The 19,104-nt window shown below is 43.6% G+C and overlaps 1 protein-coding gene across 3 annotated transcripts; it reads right to left on the bottom strand.

The window, feature by feature from the left end:
* Nucleotides 1–339: 339 nt before the first annotated feature.
* LOC146569177 (protein phosphatase 1 regulatory subunit 3C-B-like) lies at nucleotides 340–17,590 on the bottom strand. Of its 3 annotated transcripts, none has more exons than XM_085285519.1 (4): nucleotides 17,385–17,590; nucleotides 15,904–16,307; nucleotides 15,110–15,692; nucleotides 340–1,279 (listed from the first exon to the last, which is right to left on the bottom strand). In XM_085285519.1, exons 1-4 carry the CDS (start codon nucleotides 17,396–17,398, stop codon nucleotides 1,267–1,269), a joined length of 1,014 nt encoding a protein of 337 aa, XP_085141645.1. In that variant the 5' UTR covers nucleotides 17,399–17,590; the 3' UTR covers nucleotides 340–1,266. The 3 variants fall into 3 exon arrangements, with proteins under 3 accessions (XP_085141645.1, XP_085141647.1, XP_085141646.1); XM_085285521.1 differs by lacking the exon at nucleotides 340–1,279 and adding an exon at nucleotides 11,752–13,039; XM_085285520.1 differs by lacking the exon at nucleotides 340–1,279 and having other exon boundaries at nucleotides 13,288–15,692; nucleotides 17,385–17,589.
* Between the last annotated feature and the right edge of the window lie 1,514 nt (nucleotides 17,591–19,104).

Genomic DNA, 19,104 nt, shown 5'->3' on the forward strand with positions numbered 1-19,104 from the left:
TGTGACTATGCAGAGTTATAAGATGGGCGTCATAGAGACTACTTTAATCCTGAGTGGGCTGGACCAGTGAATCTCCCCTTTATGTGAGTGTAAAGAAGTTACATATTTAACTGTTTTTCTACATGATAAAGAAAAAAGTGGTGCGCCAAAGAAAGAAATCTGTCAGCATGAGTCTTTAAAAAATGTAACTAAATTAAACTAAATAAATGTGTAAAATTACAGAAAAGGTTTTGGTAGCTCCTTGCCCCAACTGTCCAGTTTGTTTTTTATTCACAATAGTCAAGTCAAGTTGGCTTTATTGTCACTTCAACCATATACAGTTTAACAGTACACAGTGAGGCGAAACAACGTTCCTCCAGGAACCAAGGTGCTACATGCAACATAAATTTACAACATAATTTAACAGAAAAACTCTAAACTAGCTAACTAAGAGGCCTAGTTAGCTGGCTAGCAGAGACAAGACAGACTGACCTAACATACATTACAACATAAATTAACAAAAAACTATCTAACTATCTAAGGATAAACAGGAAACAGTAAACATTCCTTAGTGTAGCAGCAAAGATTAGGAAGTGCAGAAGTTAGTGCAGAAAGTCCAGTAATAATATTGTGCAAAAGAGCATTTACAGGTTGGTGTGTGCGATGGTTTGGTGGTGTAGGTCAGTGTGTTTGCGCTTGTGTTGATTAGTCAGTCCAGTCTCAATGTTTTGAGGTAGTTGAGTTAAGCTGAGTGATAATGTTAGTGTATGTGTGCGTGTGCGTGTTTATCAGTCAGTCCCTTTTTGCTGAGGAGACGGATGGCTTGTGGAAAAAAGCTGTTGCACAGTCTGGATGTGCGTGCCCGAATGCTTCGGTACCTTTTTCCAGATGGCAGGAGTGTGAAGAGTGTGTGAGAGGGGTGTGTCCGATCAGCCACAATGCTGGTGGCTTTGCGAATGCAGCGTGAGGTGTAGATGTCCTCAACAGAGGGGAGAGAGACCCCGATGATCTTCTCTGCTGTTCCCACTATCTGCTGTAGGGTCTTGCAGTCTGATATGGCACAGTTCCCAAACCAGACAGTGATGCAGCCGCTCAGGATGCTCTCGATAGTTCCTCTATAGAAGGTGGTCAGGATCGGTGGTGGAAGCCGGGCCTTTCTCAGTCTTCTCAGAAAGATAATAAAGGGTTAAAGGGAAACAAGGTCTTATATTGCCACTGTTTGTGGGTCTAGTGCATTAGCAAACGGGTGTCCCCCACCCCCATGTCACAAATGTCCACGTCATGAAGCTAACCCTCCTTCCTAAACAGAAAGGGGATGAAGACAAAAAAACAGGGAGGATTTAAGAGGCCAATTAGTTATTATATGATTTATCAAAGAATAGACACAGATGAAGGGATTATCATTATGTGGTCAAACTAAGATTAATCATTATTTATCCATTTATTTCTGTTATAGGTCCATTTGGTGAGGTAAAATAAAAAAACTAACTTGAACAAAACAATAAAACTAACAATGGGAGAAATACACAACACAAAACCAGCACTACAACCTGCTTTGCCTCTTATCTGTAGTTAATTTTATTTTATTTAATAACTGTACAGTACTCTGTTTATAGTAACCACTGTCCTTAATGTAAATATGTAAGAAAAATCATGTATGTTTCTGTCCTGTGTCCTGTTTGTTGTATATGTGTCTTTCTGGCTGCTGTTACAATCAAATTTCCCCTTGTGGGACAATTAAAGGATTATTCTATTCTATTCTATTCTATTCTGAAAAAGGAAGGAAAGGAGAAAAACCACAGTGTACCTTAGAATTAATCTACTGGTGAGCTATTTTTAAAAAGTATAAAAGCAGATGGGGAGAAAATCTTCTATTTGAAGATGAGTTTGAGATCATGGCTTTGAAGAAAGTAATGGTTGTTTCTTTTCTGTCCTGATGGATGCTCAATCATCCAGGTCAGTCAACCCAAACAGTTGATTCTGTTCATCTGGACGTTTTCAGTGGGAGAAATGTTTCATCATCAGGTGACTGCAGGTTTCAACCTCATAAACAGGACATTTGCATAATGACTGAAAGTAGCACCACGGAGGGAACAATGGACTGTGAGGTCAGTTCCTTCATCAATTATATGCAAATTGTCAAGACCATTGATCAACAACCACTTGAGGTACTGTTTATAAGGTGGATAATATAAAAGAAAGAAAGAAAGAAAGAAAGAAAGAAAGAAAGAAAGAAAGAAAGAAAGAAGAGTAAACCTTTAACAGTAAGTAAGAGTTTTATGTCACGATGCAAATGTTCCAATATGATTCTCGGATGAGAGGTGAAACGTCTTCAAGCAACTTAAAGTCCAGACGCTTTTCTTTGCAAGCTCCTTAGACTACGATGACCTGGATGACTGAGAACCTTCACAGACATATTCCAATATGAAAGAACATTTACACATGACTTTTGGCCACATGTCAGTAAAGTTATGTGACATTAGTGATGTTAGCACTTAATGTGGTTCAGGTTCCACTTACTTTTAAACCCTGTACTTAAATATGAACACTCTTCAAAACTTCATTTTATTCTTACAGAGATTTTATGGATAATTAATGCCATGGGGCAATATAGCATGTGCTAGATGTGGGAGGTATGGAAGCCGAGTTATGACTGAAAAAAAAGGTGCCATTATGAGGACCCATAATGCATCGCAAGAAGGACATTGTTATTGTTGTTTTCACTTTTTAAAATGATTATTTTGTGTGTGTTTCTGTTTGTCTTGCCCTGTAATGTGAATCTCAGCCCAGTGAGGCTCAAGTTCCATTTTGACATTCGTTTGCCTCCATCTAGTGGTGACATTTCTGAACTGCATCTTCAGTCACACAAGCAGAAGAGGGCAGAACGTGCCTAATATTTTGGTCATTACCGAGTTTTCGGTTGTTAAAGGAGAATACCCTTTGACCTTTGAGATGCTATAGTCATATTCTCGTCCTCCACAGATGAAGTGGAGAACTGTGTTTTTAATTTCCGGAGGATGATCAATACAACGACATTGGCTCAGGGTTGAGTTCAGCGTAGAGATGGACCGATCCAATATTACGTATCGGTCCGATACTGACCTAAATTACTGGATCGGACCGATACCAGTACAGTTCATCTCTGAATGTTTGTAAAGCATTCCCACATTAAGCTTAACAACTGATATATGGAGCCCCTCCCTCTCCTGTTGCTACTTCAATCATGAAAATGATCAATGATCAGCTGATCGGCTTTTCTGTCACAGTCGTGGATCCGATCTCACGCATACAACACCACTGTGCTGCGCTGTGCAGTTTCTCCACAATGACGTGCATTTTTGGAGATATGTCAACAGATATGACCTCACCTGCACGGCCTCTACAATCACACCTCGCTGCTTAAAACCTGCGCTCTGCTTGTGTTGCTGTTGGTGGTGATGTGTACGGCTGGCAGCGGGAGAGCTGCAGCCATTGAACGTACTGTAACAGCAACCGTGTGATTATTGTAATAATAAACGATGCTGCGAAGCATGAAAATGCCATCGGGTCTGCCGTGGTGGTTCACAGTTATCAATTCTTTTTCTTTTTTTTAAGAAACAAAAAAAATGGGCAGGGATAGCTCAGTAGGTAGAGTGGTGGCCCCATGATCGGAAGGTCAGTGGTTCGAATCCACTGAACGGCTACCTTGAGGTACCCCTGAGCAAGGTACCGTCCCTACACACTGCTCCCCGGGCGCCCAATGGCTGCCCACTGCTTCACTGAGTGAGTGGGTTAAATGCAGAGAGGGATTTCCCCACGGGGACCAATAAAGTACACTTTCTTCTTTTAAAAAGTGCAAGCAAACCAGTAAACAAATTAAAACAAACAAGAAACTATAATACAAAAACTTGAATTAAAACTCTCAACAAAAACAACTGGTGGAAATATAAATAATATGTAAACAACAACCCCCAAAGCGTCTAAGTCACATCACATTACGACGCAACATCTAAACACAAGAGGGGGGAGGGGGAGCAAAGTGTGCCTGCACTGACACAGGAGCGGCGAGTCGAAACCACAGCATTGCAAACAAGAGCAGATCCTTTTAGGGCAGCCGTGAAATTCTAGTCGTGATAACAGGATGTCGTGGTCGACCGTGTTAAGAGTTGCTGACAAGTCCAACAATAAAAGGGCAGCAGGGCTGCCAGAGTCCCGCGTTAAAAGAATATCATTCAATTCAATTTTATTTATATAGCGCCAAATCACAACAAAAGTCACCTCAAGGCGCTTCATAGATACAGAGAAAAGCCCAACAATCATATGACCCCCTATGAGCAGCACTTTGGCGACAGTGGGAAGGAAAAACTCCCTTTTAACAGGAAGAAACCTCTGGCAGAACCAGGCTCAGGGAGGGGCGGGGCCATCTGCTGTGATTGGTTGGGGCGAGAGAAGAAAAACAGGACAAGAATATCATTAAAAACCCTTAAGTGCCGTGTCAGCGCTATGTAGTGATTTAAAACCAGATTGAAATTTTTCAGAGAATTTGTTAAAATCAATGTGGGCCTGCACGTGTAAGGAGACCACGTTCTCCAAGACGTTAGACAGAAAAGGAAGCTTTGCGATTGGCCTGTAACTGGACAGAACAGTTGTGTCCAGATTGTGTATTTTAAGAAGAGGCTGAACTACAGCTTGTTTAAAGCATGATGGGACGCAGCCTGTGTTCATTCATCTCACCACCTACAACAACACAAGCAGAGCACAGGGTACAATCCGGCGTGCAGGTGAGATGGACATCGCAGGCCATGCCCCGCCACAATAAAGCATTTTCTAATTAGAAGCTTTGTCCTAATTATTTCCTGGGTTTTAACTATTTAATAATAAAAAAGAAAATATCACAAAAACCACTCAAGGTCATGAAAATTAATTCACATTTAGCAATTCAATGACGCATCCACCTTATTAATTGAAAAGTATCGGTATCGGCGATACTGGCCCGTATTTACTTCCTGTCACATTGATACCAAAACCACTACAGATTAACTTGTGGCAGTTATAGAAATCACCGCTCCTGTTGCTCATGATGATTTCAAAATGTTTCCCATAACAAAGAAATGTCTTGAACAAATATATTACACATAAAAATTTCACCAGTGTTGTAACATGTAAGCATAGTCTGCCTGTGTCTGTTGTCTGGAAATGAACATTTCCAGCCAATATAGGTAACACATCAACATGGCTGAAGAGCGTTTGCAGTTACATGCAGTGTGTATAAGTGTGGCTAATATAACAAACAGCCACTGATGGAGTCGAGCTTGTGAGAGCGAGTGGATTTAAGAAAGTGAGTGACTCAGGTGTATCAATTAGTTTGTCATGTGTTTGAATGAATGTTGAGATGAGTTAAAATTTTTGTGTTTTAAAGCAAAGTTAATATTCATAATTTAATTTCCAAAACTTGCATATGATCTTCAGTTTGTAGCGATCTGCTGACTCTCACACAGCTGCTGGAGCAAATAGAGGTCCGTCCACTGCTGCCACCGGTGTTAACGTCTTGAATGAATGAACCTGCTCAGCACTCCAGAACAGTTTCATGTTTTGCTGGATGTCTGGTTGGTTTCATCTCTTGCATTGTTAGAGATGGGCCGTGGGATTGGAGGTGCTTTTGGCAGGGAATTTGGGCCAAATAAATGGGAAAGTGTTGCAGTAATTTTGGAGACTCTTTTGAAAGAGGAAGGGGTTAGTATTTATAAGGTGACATATGTAGTGTTTCCAAACTGTTAAAATGTGTATTGTTTGCTGATGACACCACTCTGTACTGCTCAGGTAAAAACCCAGAACAGCTTCTGACTGCAGCGGAAAAGGAGTTAAATATATTAAAAAACTGGTTTGATGTAAATAAGTTATCGTTAAATATAAAGAAAACAAAATTGATTATTTTTGGCACTAGACAAATGAAAAATGTATCTAAAATCAGGGTTAATGGAATTGAAATTGAGAGAGTGAATGAAAATAAAATTTCTTGGAGTGATGATTGATGATAAGCTGAGTTGGAAGTCTCATATAAACCATGTGAAAACAAAAATGTCAAAAACCATTGCTATTCTCTATAAAACAAAGCATGTCCTGAACAAAAAATCTTTATACACACTTTATTGCACTCTGTTGCTTCCATATATGACTTACTGTCTGGAGATATGGGGTAATGCATATAAAACGAACACTCTTCATATTTTCAAGTTACAAAAAAGAGCTATAAGAATTATAAACCAATCAAACTATATAGAACCAACTAACATTGTGTTTATTAATCTGAATACCCTGAAATTTTACGATTTAGTTGAATAAATCCACTTCCTCCGCCTACAGGGAGGAGGTGGATCGTCTGGCTGAGTGGTGCGACACAAACAACCTGCTGCTTAACACCGAGAAGACCAAGGAGCTCATCGTGGACTACAGGAGGAATGCTGACCCACATCCACCCATCCACATTAAGGGGACGGCTGTGGAGCGTGTGAGCAGCTTCAAGTTCCTGGGAGTCCACATCTCCGAGGATCTCACCTGGACGACCAACTGCTCCAAGCTGGTCAAGAAGGCTCACCAGCGCCTCTTCTTCTTGAGGACTCTGAGGAAGAACCACCTGTCCTCAGACATCCTGGTGAACTTCTATCGCTGCACCATCGAGAGCATCCTGACCAACTGTATAACAGTCTGGTACGGGAACTGCTCTGCCTCGGACCGGAAGGCGTTGCAGAGGGTCGTGAAAACTGCCCAGCGCATCGCCGGAGCACCACTTCCTGCCATAAAAGACATCTACAGGAAGCGGTGTCTGAAAAGGGCTGGGAAAATCATCAAAGACCCCAGTCACCCATCACATGGACTCTTCACCCTCCTGCCCTCTGGGAGGCGCTACAGGAGCCTCCGGACTAAGACCACCAGGTACCGGAACAGCTTCTTCCCCACAGCTGTCAGACTCCTGAACTCTGCCTCCTGACATCTGACCCACGTTAACTCATGGACTGAACATACACACACCCACAATGGACAACTGTACCCTCAAACACACAATAATAACATGGACTGAACCACCACTCACAACCACCAGCACTTTATATACCTCTGTAGAAACTATCTACACCCTCACTTATCTTAACTGCACTACTGTATAGCTCTGTGTAAACAATCATTCTGTACATTCAATAATTTTTAATTCTACAACTGTTTACAACTTGCATAGTTCCCATTTCTGTATAGCTGTATATCTCAGATTCTGTAAAGTTATTTATTTCATATTCTGTATAGTTTTTCATATTTATATCCTGTTCATATCCTGTACATAGCTTGTACTCACTACAGCCTGTACATACTTATAGTTATAGAATATTCACAACATACTTCATACCGTGTACATTATAACATACCATAATAGACCCATTTCTGTAATATACTCACATATCTATATTATTGCTAATATATATTGTAATATATCTATATCACTAAAGCACTTCTGGATGGATGCAAACTGCATTTCGTTGCCCTGTACCTGTGCATGTGCAATGACAATAAAGTTGAATTCTATTCTATTCTATTCTATTCTATATAAAATGGCACAGATTATGTATAAAGCACAAAATAACTTGCTTTGCCGCAGTACTCAGAAGCTGTTCAAAGTCAGAGAGAGTCAATATGACTTAAGGGGAAGAGATTTCTTTAAGGAAAACAAGATGAGGACAAATATAAAGCAGAGATGTGTTTCTGTTAGAGGAGGTAACCTGTGGAATAGTTCTGACAGGGATTTAAAAAGGTGGAGTTCATTCTCCTGGTTTAAAAACATGTTTAAAAATATTAGAAAAATATATAAATCAAGAATGAAAAGAGCAAAAATAATAAAACTGAAACTCTTGACTCTTTTGCTTTGATGTAGGTACCTTTCTAAGGGGGAAACTTTTTTTTTTTTGTTTGTTTTTGCTTTGTTTTATTCTTTGCTTCGAGCCCTGTGTACAGGAGCTGCATACAAAAAGATCTTTTGTTAAAGGGTTGGCGTAATAAGCAAAAGCTTCAGCCAAGACCTTTTGATTAGCCTTGTCTCGTGCTTTCTTTCTTTGTGGTAGATCTTTGTTCTGTATTCACTGAGATGCTAATCAATAAAATCAAATCAATAAAAGATACAATAAGGCCTTCGCACTTTTAGTGCTCGGGCCCTAACAAGTGCTCAGACTGCGCAGACGAACATGCCTGCGACTCACAAAGTGTTACACCAATAATTACGCCAAATGGTGATGTTGACTCGCAGAATCAGCCTACGGCATCAAACTGTACAAACTTCTGACAAAGTTGTATTTTTACTCAGTTGTATATAGAATTTGCATTCTATTTTTATGCTATTGTATATTTTATTCTACTGTATATAGTATTTTATTTCATTCTATTCTGTACAGTTGTGTACTGTATATTATTTGCATTGTATTCTAATTTTTGCTTCATAACTTTTGCACTGTCCACTTCCTGCTGTGACAAAACCACTTTCCCACGTGTGGGACTAATAAAGGTTATCTTATCTTATTAAGCTGCGGGTCAACAGAAAGCTTCACCCCATGCTCACCCTACCTTTCTGCTCATCAAACAGCAGGTGCGGTGAATCTATACTGGGGCCAATATTGTTCTCCATTTATATGCTGCCTAATTTTTAGAAAATGTAACATTTGTTTTCATTCATATGCTGATGATACTCAGATCTATCTTCAGCTGAAGGGAAACAGTCCTGCCTCACTAGAACCCTTACTTCAGTGTCTCGGTGAAGTTAAATCCTGGATGGCCTCTAACCTCCTTAACTTCAATGAGAACAAAACCGAAGTGCTAACTTTTGGACCAAGCAGCTATCCCAGCACCTCTAATGTTAACCTGCGCAGTCTTGAGCCTTTTGTCAAATCACATGCCAAAAATCTGGGGTTATATTTGACAGCAAGTTCACCTTTGAAAAACAGCTGAGCTCAGTCGTACAGCGGTCCTTCTTCAAACTGAGCCTTTTATCTAAGGTGATCATTTTTATCTTTTAAAAACTTTGAACGAGTGATTCATGCTTTCATTATATCCCAGCTGGACTATTGTAACTCCTTATATGCTGGAGTCAGCCAGACCTGCCTGGCAAGGCTGCAGTTGGTCCAGAATGCTGCAGCTCGTCTTCTGACACGTACTAAAGGATGTGAACACATTTCCCCGGTGCTCGCCTCTCTCCATTGGCTCCCTGTCCGCTTCGGAATTAACTTTAACATTTTTGTTGACCTACAAAGCCCTGAATGGACAGGCTCCCGGGTATTTGTCTGAGCTCTTGCAGACTTATACCCCCCTTAGATCTCTTAGATCAAGTGATCTTTTGCTTTTAGCTGTACCAAGGTCAAGGCTGGTTCATAGAGGTGGTCGAGCATTTGCAGTCGCAGCACCTAAGCTGTGGAGTAATTTACCCCTACACATCAGACAGGCTTTCACTGTCAATCCTTTTAAATCTTATCTTAAAACACATTTTTATTTACTGGCTTTTAATACAGCATGAGAGTTATTTGTTAATTCATATTTGGTGTTTGCTATCAATACTCTAAGTTGTTTTATTATGTATGTTGTATTCTTGTACAGCACTTTGGTCAACGCTCCTGTTGTAATTAAATGTGCTATATAAATATATAAAATTAAATTAAAACAGAAGAAAATGGTATTGAGGTGAAAAAGGAACATTTTGTCCCGGACTTCAGCTACAATGAAAAAGACACAAAGCTGGAGTTATTCTGCGTCTTTACGTTGCAGCTGCCTCTTCTTCTCTCATCCTCCCCCCTCCCTCTAATAGGATATTATGGTCGACAGTATCGAACGCTGCACTGAGGCCTAGCAGGACAAGCACAGAGATGAGTCCACTGTCAGAGGCCATAAGAAGATCATTTGTAACCTTCACTAAAGCTGTTTCTGTGCTGTGATGAGCTCTGAAACCTGACTGAAACTCTTCAAATAAACCTCTGCAGATGATCTGTTAGCTGTTTGACAACTACTCTTTCAAGGATGTTTGATATAAAGGAAGGTTGGAGATTGGCCTATAATTAGCTAAGACTGCTGGGTCTAGAGATGCTTTTTGAGTAAAGGTTTAACTACAGCCAGCTTGAAGGCCTGTGGTACATAGCTGATTATTAGAGATGTATCTATACAACTGACTACGTGATCAGTGAATACATTAGGCAGGAGAAACCTGAGAAAGAGGAGCAAGGAGAACCATGGTGGAGGACAGGCCCCCTGCACAGTGTGCACCCCCACAGATAGAGAACATGGCTGGACTGAATGACAGCACCGAGGCAGGCTCAGCTGTTTCTATTAATAACAATAATAATAGATTGGATTTATATAGCGCTTTTCAATGCACCCAAAGCGCTTTACAATGCCACTATTCATTCACTCTCACACACTGGTGGAGGCAGCTACGGTTGTAGCCACAGCTGTCCTGGGGCAGACTGACAGAAGCGAGGCTGCCATATCGCGCCATCGGCCCCTCTGGCCAACACCAGTAGGCAAGTAGGGTAAAGTGTCTTGCCCAGGGACACAACGACCAGGACAGAGAGCCCAGGGATCGAACCGGCGACCTTCCGGTTACAGATGCGATTCCCAACCCCCTGAGCCACGGTCGCCCTTATTCATCACTTTCATGATGAATAAGGGCAAAGCAAGTTTGATTGTTTTAGCTTTGAAAAGAACAAAAACTTTCAGCAGACCTGCAGTTTGCTGCCTCATCATCTCCTCTTCCTCCTGTCTGATAGGTTTCAGAGTTCCTCCTCTTCGTGTTTCACTTCCTGATGATCTCTTTGTTTCTCTTCACTGATCATCACAAAATCAATCAAACAATTAATTGAATCTGATTCTCTCCATGTAAGAAAGATACACATGATTTGGTGTCATGCAGACATTTCAGTAGCAATTTATAATCAATCGTTCAGTTCACAGTGACTAAAAAGAAAATTAGAGTCTGAAGTTTCTGAGGTTCGGGCTTCATAGACACGCTGAGGAGGAAGAGATTTATTTATGATTGAACCGGTTTCTTAGGTCTGCTGAAGGATGCTTTGATTCACACTTTGGGATAATCTGACATTTGACAGAAATCATTTTAAAAACCATCAGACTTGCTTCTGATGCCTCGAGGCTGGACTCCTGTAACACATCGCACGCTCATCTCTCTTACAAGGAGTCTAAAAAGCTGCAGACTGGTACCAAAAAAGAGAGGTCACATGACTGCTGCGATGCGTCGACTCCCGGTGACTACAGAACAAAGCGTGTCTGCTGCGTCCACACATTCCTGACCATCCTGCAGTTAAAGGTCATCTGAAATGGCGCCGTGCCTTCCCCGTGTCTGCACCTCTGGAACAACCGCCCAGCTGGTCTCAGATCAGCTGTAGCTCTTTAAATCCAAGTTCAAATCTTTCTGTGGAGCCTTTGAAACAGCTGATGGTTGGAGGCAGGTCGCGGTCGTGACCTCTGCGATCTTCAGGGTTAAACAAGCCACGAAAAGAGCTCTGAGTGCTCAGCAACAGGAAGTGATGTCAGAGTATCAGCTGGATCATGGAAGCAATACAGAGATGATCAGATTGTTTTATTGATCAATTTGTCTTTTTTTTTTAACTTTGTTTTGGTTCGTCAGATTTTGTTTTCAGGGATCATTAAAATGTGAATTTGAAATATTGATGTAAATGTTGAATGCCTCTGATGTCAGCGTTCCTGGTATGGGCCTCAGAGACCTCTGTTCTTCCAGACGTGCAGACGTTAGCTTCTTCTCTGCCTGCAGAGAGCGCTCAGTGAGAAACATGGAGCCTCGTCTAAAAGGCTCAAACTTCCTGATAAAAAGCAGCTGCTCCATTTGGGCAGGAAGTAAATAAATCAGGAGATAAATGGAAAATAAACAAGGAAGTAAAGCAGGAGCAGTGAAAATATTTCATTAAATGTTTCAAACTCGTTCAGGAGGAGAACCACGGACAGGTGACCTGCACTAACATTACATGCTGAAAGTAATCAGAGTACATCAAAAATGCTCAGTAACTGATCACTTTCTTATCAAACATGTTTGTTAGCCTCAGCGTGCTAACAGTTAGACTCCTCACATCCCAGCGCTGACCCCTTATTGGTCAGATCAGAAACAGACTCCTCCCACTTCTCCATGGTTTCCTGACTTTACTTCATGTGCTGAAGACGTCTACGCAATGCTGTCAACTTATTGGGTATTATTGATCCAAGGATCAAATTATCAGTAAATGGGCTTCAGGTCAGGAGCCAATCAGACGCCTGAATTCAAGTCATTATGATGATGATCCTCTTATATAAATGGGATAATCTGAAGTTTACTGTCAAGTTCAAACTGCACGTCAGGGCTCAGCATGGCTGAAGTCTGCCTGGCAACAGATGAGTGCCGTCAGCGCTGACATTAGCCAATCGCAGTGTTCTAAAAATGAAAAAGCAGTTCAATCAGTTTTCACTTAAAACTCAAAAAGATACATCGATGATTTTACAGGTCAATGAATCTACAGCAGCAGGATGAGGACGCTTTGTTTTAAACCTCACAAAGCTTTTCAAAATAAAGCGCTGAAAGAAGGCTTTAAATAAAGTTTAATCTTGGGGTCAGACAGCAGCTCCACTTCTTTAATATTTAAACCTCATGAAAGTGATGAGCAGTGTGGGGTCATGTGACTCCAGCCTGAGAATGAGACTCAAAACATCCTGTGGACACAAGCTGCTCTCAGGAGGAAGAGGTGGTGGTACAGCTACAGCCAACCCAGGGACGCACAGAAACAGCTTCACGGCCTCTGAGGTCATGTGACAGCAGCGATGTAATCCACATCGCATCTGACAGCACCAGATTTAACTTCCCGTCTGCGCGCACAAGCTTATATAAGCATAAATCTCCCTCAGTGGAAACTATCCACACACACACACGCACACACACTCTGGATCAATAACTTATACAGACCGTGCATCTCACTTCCTGTTAATTGAACAGATTCTGCTCGATCCATTGGCCGCTCTGACTCGCTGACCGTCCTCTCCCCTCGGTTCAGTCAGCTGGACTCTAATCAGACAAAACCAGGAATGTTAATCACGCTTACAGCCATCAGCTCACATCTCATCACGCCAGCCTCCTCCTGTCCCAGAGAGCATGTTCGAGTTTATTGAACCTAACTGAAACCCTCAGAGTTGGTTGAACAACAAGGACACTTTCAGGTGAAAACATCCCAATTTAAAACAATTATTCATTATTTATCTTTCATCTCTTCATATGATGTCAGTTTTTCAGAATAAAGTAAGCGAGAATCAAACTTTACAAATGTTAGACTTTTATTATGAAATGATACACAAAAATAGGAACAGACAAACACTCCCTGCTTACATCACTTCCTGGTACAGACATCATCATTACATTTCACATTACATTACAGCCTTGCTACAGTGCTAGCAGCTAGTTAGCTCACGAGCTAACCAAGTTAAATACAATAAGTCAGAGCCGAGGGCGGGGTTCTGTGGTTAGGGACAATCAGAACTGTGCCCCCACCCCCCGATACAGTCGCTCATACAAAAACTCCAAGCCTCAGGGCTGACAGCACCTGAACGCAGCACAAGCCCTTCAGGAAACACTTCAGGGCCCATCAGTATCGACATCATCATCGTTCACTTTAAACACATTTCCCTCTTACTTCTTGTCACATGGTCCCCGCATGCACACACACGCACACACAGGTAAGAGCACTGGAGTGTTCAGTAAAGGTTTCAGGAGCAAAGAGGAAGTGAAAGGTCACGTGACTCCGCCCATAGCAGAGGGTCAGAGTAAAACAACTAAACGTGACAAGGCTTTCCTGACCTTTGACCGTTTAAAGCTACATCAGTGAGGGGAAAAGCATGGCTAAAATCTGCCCGGTAACAGATGAGCCATAGTTTTGACATTGACCAGTCGGACAAGTTTGCGGCGTCATCAGGCTAACCTTGAATCTGGTCATGTATGAGGTCATGTGACTTTAGCTCAAGGACTAGCCTATGAAGCTAACATTTTCAGGAACTCAGGATCCCCACAGGGAGACGTGAAGGCACAGCTCTGACTAAAGCTGGTCCAGTCCCTGAAGGGTCCAAGTCACAGGTCAAAGGTCAGATATTACAAGATCTCAGCATTAAAACAAGTTCAGACTCGAGAACGGTTAGTCTAAGCTCACTGACATACCTATAGCGATTCCGAGTCGACACAGTAGCGAACAACTGCAACAAAAAAAATCTCCGATAAGAGAGCGACAAACCAGTCTGAACAGAGACGGACCACAGGGTGTGCCAGCTAAACCAGCAGCAGCTCAGGTGGCCACAGCTCCGCCTCCATAAACCCTGCCATCATCATAATAACTAGCAGTGAGTCACGTGCGTGCCGTCTAAAGTAACGGCTAAAACACTTCCTGAATCTGACCTGTTACAGCACAACACTGATCGTCACGGTCGAGTTCATGAACCGAGGAAACTCAAAGCTGTGTCCTGACGACAGAAGCGATTCAGTTCATATAAAACAACCCAAAAAAGGTGAGCCCCTCAGGAACCCTTACATTAACCATGCTGGTGTTTCAGAGTCCTCCAGAGAAGGATGCTCATGAAGACGTGAAGGTCATCCAAGTCCTGTGAAACCCAAAAGAAGAAGAAGAACATGCAGACCAGAGGAAAAAACGTTTGTAAGGCGCTGATTACGGATCTTTGGGAGCTTCTGAGAAAGCACTGAATCTTAAGCCTGTCAGCTCATCTCGCGGTTCAAAGTCTCCTTTGGATGCTGGTTTAAAGCCCTTTGGAACTCCTGGTTCCTCCTGACTGCCTCTCTGTGCTGCGTATGAAGGAGCCCCGGGTGGTATCCGGCTAGGCGCCGGGATCGTGGGAACCAGGGTGTAAGTTAAAGGTTCAGTTTTTGGGTGCATGGGGTAAAAGAGTATGAGACAGATCCAGAGGTAAACATCTGTCTGAGAACTCCTGTGAGGTAAAGTGAGGAAGTGCGCAGTGAATCCTACAAACATCTGGATCACAGCTGGAGGATAAAGTGTTTCTTTAGTGCTGGAGTGGATCTTGTACATCATAAAAGCCAGTGAGTGTGACCTAAAAATGTGTCTTGTGACAGTCTCACCAGTAGGGGGTGGTCTCTATGTGGCCCCAGCTCTGCCATTCAGGAAAGATTCCTGCTGATGTCCGAGGGCTTCCAAACGGATCAAAGTCCGAATGGATCTCATCTCTCTTGTCTCCGCTGCGGTCGCTCTGGAACGGTACTCCAGCTGGACTCTTAACGGCCGTGCTCCGACTGTTTCGATCGGCCGTTGCCAGCCGATAGTTGTTCCCAAGGTTGTTGTCCCAGAACGTCTGGTCCTGAGTCTGGTACCGGATACAGAACTCCACTTTTCCAGAGGGCTTGAGGAGCTCTGGGAGTGCGATGGAGAATGAGAAGGTGTCGGTGTCGGGGCAACCGTAGACGTTGTTCAGGTACTGACAGCGAACGTCCTGGAAGGAGCACCAAGAGTCAAAGGTGATCCGCACCCAGACAGACTTCTCAAAGCAGATGTTTCGGACCTGGACAGTACCCGAGAGCAGGTGTTCCTGGACTGAACAGGTCTCCAAGCACACCTGCTGGGCTTTGAGACGACTCCTCAAGTCTAGGTAGTCTGCGGCTGGCTGGGTGAAGGCCAGAACCAGGCAAGAACCACAATCTGCTGGATCTGGAAGGAGGAGATGAAGAAAGGTGTCAATAAAGAACATGAAGCTCAGCTGAAATGTTCTGACTTCCCAACTGCTTCAGGGATGCAAAAAGAAGAGCGAAAAACAGGCTGTGAGTAAGCAACCCGGCACAAAGAAGCTTCCAGAACAAATGTATTGATTAATAGATTACTGATTTGTTTGTTGTTAAGTATCAGTGACCTCCTCCGTCACCTTTGATGTCTGCCAGGTGCAGTCCGGAGGCAGCACCCTCGATCTCGGTCAGCAGCTCGCTGAGCGCCTCATCTTCGCACTCGTTGTAGACGTGGACAGTGGCGAGTGCCAAACCCCGCGAGTCCGCAAACACCACGGTCTTCCTCTTCTTCCTCCTTAACAGCCCCAGGCTGCCGCTGCTGCTCTCTGCGCCCGCTGATGGTGCCGTCGCCATCGCGGAGGTAAGGCAGGGTCGCAGCGGTCGGCAATGCGGCAGCAGAGCGACTGAGGATGAGGAGCGCTTGTTGCAGTTCCCGAGGAAGGAGCGCAGAGGAGGTGAGCTGGCCAGGCAGATCCTTACGGCCACGTCGATGGGCATGATGGGAGATGGGCCCCCGGGGTGAGGGTTCAGGACATGGAGGACCCTGAGGAAGACAGAGGGGGCCAGTATTCAGAGTGCAGAAGAAGAAATCTCCATTAATTTGAATAAAGTCACTGAAGATAACGACTCTCTGCAACACCAAACACCTGAACTACGTATGGCCTCTCAGACGAAGTTCAGAGCGCTCGAGATGACGGCCCGTGATCAATCGTGATGAAAAAGTGACCAATCAAATAATTCTTTCCTCGTTAATGAATTAAATGGTCAACATTCTGTGATCTTAATACATTAAAACTGCCTAAAAAGCAGGTACGTCAGGTGTGCTCATACAGGACCAGCACTCATTTCTGAGTCCTGGACTGACCTTTAGACCTGACTGTGGGTTTTCAGAGATTCTCTTTCCTGCCTGTCGTTTCTTTTGTTCAAAAACTTGGCTGTGTGAAGACGGCGAAGAGCGCAGGAGGCCCAGGTGTCTTTAGAGGTGATTTTACACAGAAAACACACAAACTGGACGCTATCATAGAACTGCAGGTCCAAGTTCAAATTAAAGAGCTGGGAAAAGTCGAGCCTTAATACAGCGTCTAAAAATCAGTCACATGCAAACGTTTTTTCATGCAGGAAGTGAGAAAAACTCCAGCGTGTGTCTGTGGGCCAGGTTTCAATACAGCAGTGTGATTGGCTGGTTCTGCTGATCAATGTTTGAAACCAATAACCACCAAGTGATTGATTATTGGGCATCTTTACTTAGTTACCTTTAGCTAACAGGTATGTCGGACACACAAACATGAGACTAACACGAGTCAGGTACGTTTGCATGTTTCTGATATCACATGAAGCGGTGCTGACAGAGTAATCTGATTACTGAGTGCATGGTCAACAGTCAAAGCCAGATTATTGATGACTTGATTTGTAATCTGCAGCTCTGTGATGAATATTTCAACACTTCTCCGATTTTAAAGCTGACTGACCCGGCGGTTCTTCTGATCGATGTTTGAAACCAATAACCGACAGAACCATCGCTTATCGATCAGTGCCAGGCTGACCTGCAGCTCGAGTTCACAGACTGGTGATGAAGAGGAGGATGAAGGCTGTGGCGCAGTTTAATATTTGAGCAGCTCACCTGGTGCAGTTCATGGAAACCTGTCGCCCGGTTCGGCCCGTCCCGGACAGCCGCGGGGCTTCCCTCCGTGTCCACGGTTTTTTTTTTGTTTGTTTGTTTTTTTTACTTTTTTTCTTCGTTTATTTTTCCGCCATTTTAAAGTCCGACCACTGCCTGTCCGCGCGCACCGACACGCCCCCTGACAATCCGAGAACGGGGAGAGGGAGAAGCCAATCAGCGCTCGGCACCGTCAGCTGGTCACACTGACAGCCAATCAGAGAAACGCCAAATAGAGCGAGCGAGAGAGTGAAGGAGAGAGCGCGTTTATCGGGATGGAGAAGGTGGGCGGGGCCTGATGCACGCTGAGCTTTGACTGACAGGTGAGTTAAGAGGAAGAAATGCAGGTGTTAGTGAGTGAGAGACGCCACTGATCACTGCCAATCACGCTTCTGTACGTCATCCACCCGCCCCTCTTAAACTGACACATGTACCTGAAACAGAGTTTGCTGTTTTTAAAGTTACCACATAAACAAAGTTATGATTTCGATCTGTCTCATGTGTCTCTGATCCCGTCAATGTCATCAAGGTGGACTGATGAGGACAGAGTCTTCTGCGGTGAAGCTGCACCTGCTGAAAGATGGACGAGACGACCGTCCTACAAACGTCCCCACAGGCTGGTCGAAGCTGCTTTCCTTTTTACTTACAGATTTCAGCTGCAGAGACCTCAGGAAATCGCTGAGTCTTGTCAGACAGACTGAGGGCTGACAGTTCCCACAGTGAACAGGTAAACTCACAGGTAAACTCAGAGGAAGCTTCATCCTTAGCTGCCTCATACATGATCAACAGACTGACAGACAGTTTGCCTCCTCTGCAGACCGTGAAACTGAGGTGAGGACAGGATTAGACTTTTAGACTGTCCTGCAGCAGCAGCTTTGCATGATTCAAAGATCAGAATAATCCTTCTTTGTCTGTTACTAGTTGCAGCTCCTTGCCCCCCCCCCCCCATTCTCGTAAAACAAGCTGTTTTAGTGCCTTCCCTTTAAGGGGGGTTTGTTCTGATTGACTGACTTCAGGAAGTCTGCAGAGGGGCAGCCTGTAGTGCTTTAGAAAGACGCTGATGTTTAGTGAGGAGTCAGAGGTACGTGTGATGTCACATGATGTAGATTTAATCTGTGAGACATTCAACTTTATTTATAAAACACCCTTTAACAGAAACATACCTCCAGCAGAACCAGGCTCAGGGAGGGGCGGCCATCTGCCGCAACTGACTGGGGTTAGGGAAGACACGACAAAGTCACGCTGCTGAGAGCCAGAGATTAATAAGAACTAATGAGCGCTGTAAAGCACTATACAAATACAGGCCATTTCAGTGCAGGGAGGTCTATTAACACATAGTGAGTGAAGAAGAAACACCCAATGCATCATGGGAATCCCCGGCAGCCTACACCTATTGCAGCATAACTAAGGGAGGATCCAGGGTCACCTGGTCCAGCCCTAACTATATGCTTTAGCAAAAAGGAAAGTTTGAAGCCTGATCTTGAAAGTAGAGATAGTGTCTGTCTCCTGAATCCAAACTGGAAGCTGGTTCCACAGAAGAGGGGCCTGAAAACTGAAGGCTCTGCCTCCCATTCTACTTTTAAATACTCTAGGAACAACAAGTAGGCCTGCAGAGCGAGAGCGAAGTGCAACACAATGTGAATGGTGCACTGAGGTCTAGTGACAGCAGTGATGATATTGACCA

Source organism: Mchenga conophoros, linkage group LG8, assembly GCF_057382185.1.
Source record: "Mchenga conophoros isolate Kocher_MC1m ecotype Shallow Benthic linkage group LG8, M_conophoros_male_GT1.1, whole genome shotgun sequence".
In the NCBI taxonomy this organism is placed as follows: Eukaryota; Metazoa; Chordata; class Actinopteri; order Cichliformes; family Cichlidae; genus Mchenga; species Mchenga conophoros.

Excerpts from the sequence above, each read along its gene's own strand:
- LOC146569177 (XM_085285519.1), bottom strand. Across the intron at positions 15,693-15,903 it reads GCACCTGGCAGACATCAAAG|ATCCAGCAGATTGTGGTTCT; the intron begins GTGACGGAGGAG and ends TCCTCCTTCCAG.